This window comes from Saimiri boliviensis, chromosome 19 (genome assembly GCF_048565385.1).
Source record: "Saimiri boliviensis isolate mSaiBol1 chromosome 19, mSaiBol1.pri, whole genome shotgun sequence".
NCBI classification, from domain to species: domain Eukaryota; kingdom Metazoa; phylum Chordata; class Mammalia; order Primates; family Cebidae; genus Saimiri; species Saimiri boliviensis.
Window position 1 is genome coordinate 35,503,181 of NC_133467.1, and position 10,787 is coordinate 35,513,967.

The 10,787-nt window shown below is 56.2% G+C and overlaps 1 protein-coding gene across 2 annotated transcripts; it reads left to right on the forward strand.

Moving 5' to 3' along the window:
• The first annotated feature begins 75 nt into the window (after positions 1–75).
• On the forward strand, positions 76–8,136 carry ENTREP3 (endosomal transmembrane epsin interactor 3). 2 transcript variants are annotated; one of them, XM_003937795.4, is made up of 12 exons: positions 94–967; positions 1,164–1,220; positions 1,428–1,538; positions 1,644–1,763; positions 1,897–2,004; positions 3,493–3,665; positions 3,797–3,896; positions 4,231–4,300; positions 4,569–5,114; positions 6,871–6,939; positions 7,041–7,294; positions 7,389–8,136. In XM_003937795.4, the coding sequence occupies exons 1-12, from the start codon at positions 743–745 to the stop codon at positions 7,560–7,562; spliced, it is 2,007 nt and encodes a 668-aa protein (XP_003937844.1). In that variant the 5' UTR covers positions 94–742; the 3' UTR covers positions 7,563–8,136. The 2 variants fall into 2 exon arrangements, with proteins under 2 accessions (XP_003937845.1, XP_003937844.1); XM_003937796.4 differs by lacking the exons at positions 1,164–1,220; positions 1,428–1,538; positions 1,644–1,763 and having other exon boundaries at positions 76–967.
• Positions 8,137–10,787: the final 2,651 nt, after the last annotated feature.

The window sequence follows — 10,787 nt, forward strand, 5'->3', positions numbered from 1 at the left end:
ACCCGAAGGGCAGATCCGACTGCCTCGCCCTGCCGCGGGCTCTCCCAACCCCGACGGGGTCTCAGGCCCGAACTACAACTCCCGGGGTGCACCGCGCCGGCCCTCGCCGCCACGCCCCTCCTCCCGCACCATCCCCATTCCCATCCCCCTCCTCTAGTCCCAGACCTGCTGCAGCCGGAGCTCGGGGAGCGGAGCGTGGTGGGGAGGGGAGCGGGACAGGCGACACAGGAGACGGCGGCGCCGCGGCCTCTCCCCACCAGGCGGCCCCGGATCCCACTGGACGCCCTGAGGGCATACCGACCGCGCCTCTAGAGTCACCCCCACGCCGACCCTTCCCCTCTTCTCTAGACTTCTTTCCATCCTTCCCGCTTTTACCCTTCCCACCCTCCCTGGGCTCCAGGTCGCCGCCCCCTCCCCACTCCCGGACCGGCCCTTCTCGGTGCCCCTCTTCCCTAGGGAGATGCGATGAGCCGGTGCCCCCGCGTCCTCATCGTCGCCGCGGGCACGGTGCCCGTCCAGTGCCCGTGGTGGGGAGGGAGCAGTCCGCAGTCCCTCCGTGACGCCCCTCGCTTGGGCCCCCCCCCAGCTGGCGTCCCTCGGCTATGCCCCAGGGGACCCGGCCAGGGGGTGGGCTCTAGAGCGAGGGGGGTGGAGAGGAGAAAGGACGGGACCTTGGGCGCCTCTGAGATGCTCCCAAGCGCCAGGGAGGGCCGAGCGAGGCGCAGGCAACCGGGCGGCAGGCATGATGCCCTCGCCTAGTGACTCCAGCCGCTCGCTGACCAGCCGGCCCAGCACTAGGGGCCTTACCCACCTCCGCCTCCACCGACCCTGGCTGCAGGCCCTGCTCACGCTGGGGCTGGCCCAGGTGCTTCTGGGCATCCTGGTGGTCACCTTCAGCATGGTGGCCTCTTCCGTCACCACCACCGAGAGCATCAAGAGGTCCTGCCCGTCTTGGGCTGGGTTCTCGGTGAGTTGGGTGCACAGTTGTTGGGTGGGGGAGGCTCCTCGGGCCCCACCCTCCACACCAGCTGCAAGTCCACATCCTCGCCTCTCCTCCCTCTCCTGGTCCTCTGCCTCCTTACAGGGCTGGGTGCATCCTGTGGTGAGGGGCTCACTCAGGAGCCTCCCCTGCCAGGCTGAGCCTGTGTCCACTCTGTCCCCAGCTGGCGTTCTCCGGGGTGGTTGGCATTGTGTCCTGGAAGCGGCCATTCACTCTAGTGGTAGGTTCCAGGGTCCAGTGCCCACTGGGAGGCAGGTGCCCAGCATCCAAGGGGAAGCCCATTTATGCCCTCAAGAAAGGAACTGGCTCCCCAGTTGGTGCCAGCTGGGTGGGCACGAAGTGTCTGTGAAGGAGGGGGGGCTCCATCCGTGGCAGAGGAGTACTCATGAAGGTCCCCAGCCCTGAGTCTGCACCCTGTTTTCCCCAGATCTCCTTCTTCTCCTTGCTTTCGGTGCTCTGTGTCATGCTTAGCATGGCTGGCTCTGTTCTCTCCTGTAAGAATGCTCAGCTGGCCCGAGACTTCCAACAGTGCTCTCTGGTGAGATTTGAGGAGGGAGAGCTGGAAAGAACTGGCTGGGGGACGTGTGCAGGACACCTGGGTTTGTCCTGACCCAGGCTGCCTCACCCTCCCTGCTTCACTCAGGAAGGAAAGGTCTGTGTGTGCTGTCCCTCTTTTCCCCTCCTTCGGCCCTGTCCAGAGTCGGGGCAGGAACTGAAAGTTGCCCCTAACTCCACCTGTGATGAAGCCCGAGGGGCCCTCAAGGTGAGCTTGTACCCCTCCCAAACATCCCCCTGGTTCTTACTCTTGCCTCACCTCCTGGGATACTCACAGGCTCATAATGTGTGAGACTTAGCCCTCTCCTTACTCTTCTGCTCCTTTCTCTTTCCTTCCCCAGAACCTGCTCTTCAGCGTCTGTGGGCTCACCATTTGTGCTGCTATAATCTGTACCCTCTCTGCTATTGTCTGCTGCATCCAGATCTTCTCCCTGGACCTGGTGCACACGGTGAGAGGGAGAGGGAGCAGGGGCCAGGGCCAAGAAAATATGGTGGGGGTAGGGGTGTGTGCTGGGACTTGGGCGGAGGGAACAATGGCTACAGATCTGGCTTCTGAGCACCAGGGGCTCTGGGTTATCTTATTTTCCTCATCTATTGAAGGGATGTTTATCGAGGAGGATGAGAAGGGGAGATGGCAGGGAGTGAGAAGTATGTGATGCTGGTCTGGGACCAGGAGAAGGGGCTTAGAGAATGGGACTGAATGATGGTCCCAGGCTGGGCACAGTGCCTCACGCCTGTAATCCCAGCACTTTGGGAGGCTGAGGCAGGCGGATCGCCTGAGGCCAGGAGTTGAAGACCAGCCTGGCCAGCATGGCAAAACCCTGTCTCTTAAAAATACAAAAATTGGGCTGGGTACGGTGGCTCAGGCGTGTAATCCCAGCACTTTGGAAGGCTGAGGAGGGCATATCACCTGAGGTCAGGAGTTTGAGATCAGCCTGGCCAACATGGTAAAGCCCTGTATCTACAAAAATACAAACATTAGCCAGGTGGGGGCCTGTAATCTCAGTTAATCAGGAGACTGAGGCAGGAGAATCACTTGAACCTGGGAGGCAGTGGTTGCAGTGAGCTAAGATCACACCATTGCACTCCAGCCTGGGTGACAAAAGCGAAACTCCATCTCAAAAAAAAAAAAAAAGGCCGGGCGCGGTGGCTCAAGCCTGTAATCCCAGCACTTTGGGAGGCCGAGGCGGGTGGATCACGAGGTCGAGAGATCGAGACCATCCTGGTCAACATGGTGAAACCCCGTCTCTACTAAAAAATACAAAAAACTAGCTGGGCATGGTGGTGCGTGCCTGTAATCCCAGCTACTCAGGAGGCTGAGGCTGGAGAATTGCCTGAACCCAGGAGGCGGAGGTTGCGGTGAGCCGAGATCGCACCATTGCACTCCAGCCTGGGTAACAAGAGCGAAACTCCGTCTCAAAAAAAAAAAAAAAAATTAGCTGGGTGTGGTGGGATACCCTTATAATCCCAGCTACTCGGGAGGCTGAGGCACGGAAATCACTTGAACCTGGGAGGTGCTGATTGCGGTGAGCTGGATCACACCACTGTGCTCCAATGACAGAGTCAGACACTGTCTCAAAAAAAAAAAAAAAGGAAGGTCCTAGATGGAGGTGAGGCTAAAGGGTGGACATTTCTGTGAAGACACAAAACAGGTGGAGCTTCTGGATGGAGGTGGGACCATAAATAGGAGGAACTGGTGGTGGTCAGGGCCAGAACTGGAGGTACAGGGTGTGAATGTGGGGTTAAGGAGAGCTGATTCTGGGTGAGGGAGGGGCCAGAACTCGAAGCCCCCTTCCTCACCCAGAATCAGCTCTCCTTAACCCTCATCTGAGGGGATGGGGCCAGGAAAAATACTGTAGATGAGAGAGGAGTTTGGGGGCCAAGGAGGAGCTGCATTCCCAGAATCCAGACTTGCTGACCTGCTCGCTCCCCAACAGCTGGCCCCTGAGCGCTCAGTCTCAGGCCCACTGGGACCTCTGGGCTGCACGTCCCCACCTCCAGCCCCTCTCCTACACACCATGCTGGACCTGGAGGAATTTGTCCCACCTGTGCCCCCACCGCCCTACTATCCCCCAGAGTACACCTGCAGCTCAGAAACCGATGCACAGAGGTAAGGCCTGGTGGGGTCTGGCTGGGGGAGCTAAGGAAGGGGACTGGGGCTGGGCCTGGATGGCTGGAGAGAGGGATCTTTGTGGAGCAGGAGTTATTTCTCCTACATTGACCCTCTTCCTCATCTGCCAGCATCACGTATAATGGCTCCATGGACAGCCCAGTGCCCTTGTACCCTACCGATTGCCCCCCTTCTTATGAGGCGGTCATGGGGCTACGAGGAGACAGCCAGGTGAGAGCACAGCATGGCTCGGGGCGGGCTGGGGAGCCAGGGTGTAACTGGGTAGCTGAACGTGCAGCAGCCTCTGGATAAAGATAGTAACAGTGGTCAAGGTCTTGACAGCACCAGCACGCCCACCGTCGCCTTTGATCTTCCCTAGAGCCTGGTGAGGTGGGAGGGACAGGAGCTATCATTTCTGCCATACAGACGTGGAAACTGAGGCTGCACAATTAAGTGACTTGTACAAAGTGACAAGGCTGGTCTGGAATCTGGGTCTCCTGAGCTGTCCGGCGCATGGGGGTGTTCAGTGTGGAGGGCTGAACACTTGACCTTGTGTCTTCTGCAGGCCACTCTCTTTGACCCTCAGCTTCACGATGGCTCCTGCATCTGTGAGCGAGTGGCCTCCATTGTAGACGGTGAGCAGGGCGTAAGGAGGCGTGGGCAAGGGTGGGGCTGCCAGGGATAGCAGGAGTGGGTAGGGACAACAGAAGGGGAAAACAAGGCGGAGTTGGTGGTCTGGGGACAACGGAGGGCTGTGGCATCTCGGAACCCTGGACTTATTTGTCTCCTCTGAGATAAAGCTGGAGGTGCAGTGGCCCCCAGAGGCTGGGCTTGGGAGAAGGGGAACTGCCTGGGCAGGGCCAGGCCGTGCTCGTGCTCCACAGCGCCCCCTGCCGCCCACAGTGTCCATGGACAGCGGGTCTCTGGTGCTATCAGCCATCGGTGACCTCCCTGGGGGCTCCAGCCCGTCGGAGGACTCGTGCCTGCTGGAGCTGCAGGGCTCCGTGCGCTCCGTGGACTATGTGCTCTTCCGCTCCATCCAGCGCAGCCGCGCCGGCTACTGCCTCAGCCTGGACTGTGGCCTGCGGGGTCCCTTCGAGGAAAGCCCCTTGCCACGGCGCCCCCCGCGGGCCGCCCGCTCCTATTCCTGCTCTGCCCCTGAGGCTCCACCCCCACTAGGTGCCCCCACAGCTGCCCGCAGCTGCCACCGATTGGAGGGTTGGCCACCCTGGTTGGGGCCCTGCTTCCCCGAGCTGAGGAGGCGGGTCCCCCGGGGAGGGGGCCGCCCAGCCGCTGCCCCTCCCACTCGAGCCCCCACTCGTCGCTTCAGCGATAGCTCAGGTTCCCTCACCCCACCGGGGCACCGGCCTCCTCATCCGGCATCCCCACAACCGCTGCTGCTGCCACGGTCCCACAGCGACCCAGGCATCACCACCTCCAGTGACACTGGTAAGCCCCCTCCCCCACTGCCCAGGCTCAGGAGAGGGTAGGCACTGGGAGTTAGGTAGCCAGTGATGCCTAACAGGATTGGGGCACTGATGAGGTCCCTGAGGAGGAAGAAAGGGTGAGTTCACTCCTCCGGTAGACATTTCTTGGGTATTCACCTCCTAGGGACAGAACATTGATAGCTTAGTTGCTAAAAGAGGAGGATTTTTTTTTTTTTTTTTTTTTTTTTTTTTTTTTGACGGAGTCTGTCTCTGTCGCCCAGGCTGGAGTACAGTGGCACGATCTTGGCTCACTGCAACCTCTGTTTCCCGGGTTCCAGTGATCCTCCTGCCTCAGCCTCCCAAGTAGCTGGGACTATGCCCGGCTAATTTTTGTTTTTTTGTTTTTTGTTTTTTGTTTTGAGACGGAGTTTTGCTCTTGTTACCCAGGCTGGAGTGCAATGGTGCGATCTCGGCTCACCGCAACCTCCGCCTCCTGGGTTCAAGCAATACTCCTGCCTCAGCCTCCTGAGTAGCTGGGATTACAGGCATGTGCCACCAGGCCCAGCTAATTTTTTGTATTTTTAGTAGAGACGGGGTTTCACCATGTTGACCACGATGGTCTCAATCTCTCAACCTCGTGATCCACCCGCCTCGGCCTCCCAAAGTGCTGGGATTACAGGCTTGAGCCACCACGACCGGCCTAATTTTTGTATTTTTCATTAGAGATAGGGTTTCACCATGTTGGCCAGGCTAGTCTTGAACTCCTGATCTCAAGTGATCCACCCATCTCAGCCTCCCAAAAGGATTTGTTTTTTGAAACCAATTCCAGCGGTCTCAGCGTGGGCCACTTACCTGCCTCCCCCACCTTGTAAAACATGTATAATAATAGTACTTCAGGCTGGGCAAGGTGGCTCGCACCTGTAATCCCAGCACGTGGGAGACTGGGGTGGGTGGATCACCAGAGGTCAGGAGTTTGAGACCAGCCTGGCTAACATGGTAAAACCCCATCTCTACTAAAAATACAAAAGTTAGCTGGGTGTGGTGGTGCACACCTGTAATCCCAGCTACTAAGAGAGGCTAAAGCAGGAGAACCGCTTGAACTTGGAAGGTGGAGGTTCCAGTGAGCCAAGATCGTGCCACTGCGCTCCAGCCTGAGCAACAGAGACAGACTCCATCTCAAAAAAAAAAAAAAAAAAAAAAGCATAAAGCATAAATATAGTAATTCAGCTACAGGCATTGTACTCAAAGATGCTGAGAAAGGGGTTAGTGGCTGGGGGTGCACACCTGTAATCCCAGCACTTTGGGAGGCTGAGGCCAATGGATCATCTGAGGTCAGGAGTTCCAGACCAGCCTGGCCAACAGGGTAAAACCCTGTCTTACTAAAAATTCAAAACTAGCTGGGCATGGTGGTGCACACATGTAATCCCAGCTACTAGGGAGGCCAAGGCAGGAGAATCACTTGAACCTGGGAGGTGGAGGTCAGTGAGCCGAGAGCACACCACTGCATTCCAGCCTGGCCACAGAGTGAGACTCTGTCTCAAAAAAAAACAGAAGTACTGCGGAACGCTGAGCACTGCACACCAGGTGCTGAACACCACCACTGCAGTCCCTGTCTTGGTGGATTGTACCATCTAGTTGGTACAATCATGAACAGAGACGCTGGCCCTTTGATTGAGGATGGAGCATGGGAGCTGCAAAAGCTCCTCTGGGCTTGAGTTCACACCGGAGGGTGGGCCTGTCCACAGAGCACTCCCACTTCCTTTCTCACTTCTCCCCAGCTGAATTCAGGGACCTTTATACCAAAGTGCTTGAGGAAGAAGCTGCTTCTGTTTCCTCTGCAGATACAGGTCAGGCATGCGGTTTGCACCCCAGGGGTAGGGATTGGGCATGGCTGCCCGGCCCTCTCTCCACCCCACAATACCATTCTCTTATCTCTGTGTCTCTGCAGGGCTCTGCTCTGAAGCCTGCCTCTTCCGCCTAGCCCGCTGCCCTTCCCCCAAGTTGCTACGTGCCCGCTCAGCCGAGAAACGGCGCCCTGTGCCCACCTTCCAAAAAGTTCCCCTGCCCTCCGGCCCTGCACCTGCCCACTCCCTTGGAGACCTGAAGGGCAGCTGGCCAGGTCGGGGCCTGGTCACTCGTTTTCTCCAGATGTCCAGGAAAGCCCCAGACCCCAGTGGGACTGCAGCTCATGGACATAAGCAGGTAGAAATTCAGGGATGCAGGAAAGATGTCTGGGAAGGCGTGGAGCTTCGGGTTGGGCCTTATCGATGATGCCCTGTCTTGTGTCCCTGTCCAGGTGCCCCGGAGCCCGTGGGGCCGGCCTGGACGAGAGAGCCTTCACCTTCGCAGCTGCGGAGATCTGAGCTCTGGCTCTTCCCTGAGGCGTCTCCTGTCTGCCCGAAGGCTGGAGCGTGGTACCCGCCCCCAAAGCCTCAGCCTCAATGGGGGCAGCCAGGAGACTGGGCTCTGACCTGGGCTGCTTGTCGCACTGAACAGATCCAGATGAATGCTAGGGCCACAGGCACCAGCTGGTGGACCAAAAGCCCCCAGCATCCTCTTGCACTGGCTGGCACAAAAAGAAACCTGCTGTATACTCCCCAAAGTGTCCCTTTCCCTCCTGCCTCTGGGGTCTCCTGCTGCTTTGCCTCTGCTGCTCTGGACTGGGAGAGCTTCTGTCCTTTGCTGCATGGGTATTCAGACTGTCGGGGAGATGCCCCTCTTATAGCCCTGGAGGAGGAAAACAAACGCCTGTCCCCGAAGCACGAGAGTGGCTCTTTCTGATTTGCAAGGGCACTATGGTCAGGGCAAAGGCATGGCCCAGGTATTTAAGTAGGGGCAGATGTGTGCCTATGCAAAGGGTGGTAAGGCAGGCACGAAGAGTCTGAAAAATCTAGGTGGCCTCTCAGCTCTGCCACCTCTAGCTGCATGACCTCGGGCAAGCTATAGTAACCCTGACTGCCTGATCCATTAAACATTGTGAAGGTAGAATGTTTGTAAAGCTCTTGACATGATTAAGCCTTCAATAAATTTCACTTTTCCCCTTCTTTTCTGGATCATTCTTTATCAGCAATGAAATTTGTTCTAGTGTCTCTCATATTTAAGAAAACTCGGCCGGGCGCGGTGGCTCAAGCCTGTAATCCCAGCACTTTGGGAGGCCAAGGCGGGTGGATCACAAGGTCGTGAGATCGAGACCATCCTGGTCAACATGGTGAAACCCCGTCTCTACTAAAAATACAAAAAATTAGCTGGGCATGGTGGCGCGTGCCTGTAATCCCAGCTACTCAGGAGGCTGAGGCAGGAGAATTGCCTGAGCCCAGGAGGCGGAGGTTGCGGTGAGCCGAGATCGCCGAGATCGCGCCATTGCACTCCAGCCTGGGTAACAAGAGCAAAACTCCGTCTCAAAAAAAAAAAAAAAAAAAAAAAAGAAAACTCTTTCAGGTCTGGGTACCGTGGCTCACGCCTATAATCCCAGCACTTTGGGAGGCCGAGGCAAGAGGATCATTTGAGTCTGGGAATTCAAGACCAGCCTTGGCAACACAGACCCTGTCTATAAAAAAAAAAAAAAAAAATTAGCCAGGCATGGTGGCTCACGCCTGTAATCCCACCACTTTGGGAGGCCAAGGCAGGTGGATCACGAAGTCAGGAGTTTAAGGACACTGGCTCATGCCTGTAATCCCAGCACTTTGGGAGGCCGAGGTGGATGGACAGATCAGCTGAGAGTTTGAGACCAGCCTGGCCAATATAACAAAACCCCGTCTCGGCCGGGCGCGGTGGCTCACACCTGTAATCCAAGCACTTTGGAGGCCAAGACAGGCGGATCACCTGAGGTTGGGAGTTCAAGACCAGCCTGACCAACATGGTGAAACCCCGTCTTTATTTTTTTTTTCAATTAAAAAAAAAAAAATTGCCGGGCGCGGTGGCTCAAGCCTGTAATCCCAGCACTTTGGGAGGCCGAGGCGGGTGGATCACGAGGTCGACAGATCGAGACCATCCTGGTCAACACGGTGAAACCCCGTCTCTACTAAAAATCTAAAAAAAATTAGCTGGACATGGTGGCGCGTGCCTGTAATCCCAGCTACTCAGGAGGCTGAGGCAGGAGAATTGCCTGAACCCAGGAGGCGGAGGTTGCGGTGAGCTGAGATCGCACCATTGCACTCCAGCCTGGGTAACAAGAGCAAAACTCTGTCTCAAAAAAAAAAAAAAAAAAAAAAAAATTAAAACAAAACAAAACCCCGTCTCTACTAAAAATACAAAAATTAGCTGGGTGTGGAATTATCTCCAGCCGGGCGTGGTGGCTCACGCTTTTAATCCAAGCACTTTGGAGGCCAAGGCAGGCAGATCACCTGAGGTCGGGAGTTCAAGACCAGCCTGACCAACACGGTGAAACTCCGTCTTTAAAAAAAAAAAAAAAAAAAAAAAAAAAAAAAAAAAAAAAATCATCTCCAAGCTCTCAGAGACTATGACACACCTTCTGTTCCAGCCAAATTGTCTCACAGCACAAGGATGTTTGCATCTGCTCTTTTCCAAGCCCGAAACCCTTGGCTCCTATAGCCGGTGCTGTCACCTAATTTCAGGTTTTAGCTCCATTCTCACCATTTCAGTGAGCACCCAATACCTGTTTTAGTCATTCTATCACATAGCCATGTTTTTGTTTTGTTTTATTTTGAGACAGGGTCTAGCTCTGCCACCCAGGCTGGAATGCAGTGGTGCAATCTGGGCTCACTGTAACCTTCTGCCTCCCGGGTTCAAGCGATTCTCCTGCCTCAGCTTTCCAAGTAGCTAGGCATACAGGCGCCTGCCACCATGCCCACCAGGCTAAGTTTTGTATTTTTAGTAGAGACGGGGTTTCACCATGTTGGGCAGGCTGGGCTCGAATTCCTGACCTCAAGTGATCTGCCTGCCTCGGCCTCCCAAAGTGCTGGAATTACAGGTGTGAGTTACTGCGCCTGACCACATAGCCATGTTTTGAGCATGTATCACTATCTACAACTATTTTTTGTTTATATGTTTGTGTCATCCCATAGAATGTAAGGCCCCAAGATCAGGAACTTGCCCATGCCACTGAGATTAACAGTGGGTTCTCTGTAACCCACTGTTCGTTAAAACACTGAAGCGACAGAGTGGGGCCTTGTAAACAGCTTCAGAACCCTAAGCTTGTAGGAGCAACGTGGTACCCTCCAAGGAAGCCAGGGAGGAGGGAGGAGCACTGCCCAGAGATGGCGTCAGGCTGCAAGACTTCGTGAATAATTCACCATCATAACAACCCAGCATCAGGAAGGGCTGGCGCGCGGCCAGCACGAAACATTAAGTAGGAGGCGGTGGACGTTGGGATTCCCACGGGGCAGCTTCTGCGCACAGGACGTTCCCTAACCCGAGCCTCTCTCTTAAGAATTCTGCTGAGCTTCGGTGGGCTGGACTCACTGTGGGAATTCAATTGCCCCCATCCACTATGGGTGTGTTGGCGCGAAAACGCGTAGACGCATGCGTGATTTCAGTATTCGGCGCCCACTCCCCTTCCAAACAACGCTAGCGCCCCATCTTGGCTATGGCTGGTCAGCGAGAGTTGTCCGTCTCCAGTTAGACCAATGAGACTTGAGGAGGGCCTCTGAGTCCCGCCTCTGGGCGAGTGGCCGTTCCCTTCGGAGTGAGGCCCCGCCCTGCCTCCCCGTGGCTGCTTTCCTCGCGGCTGAGGCTG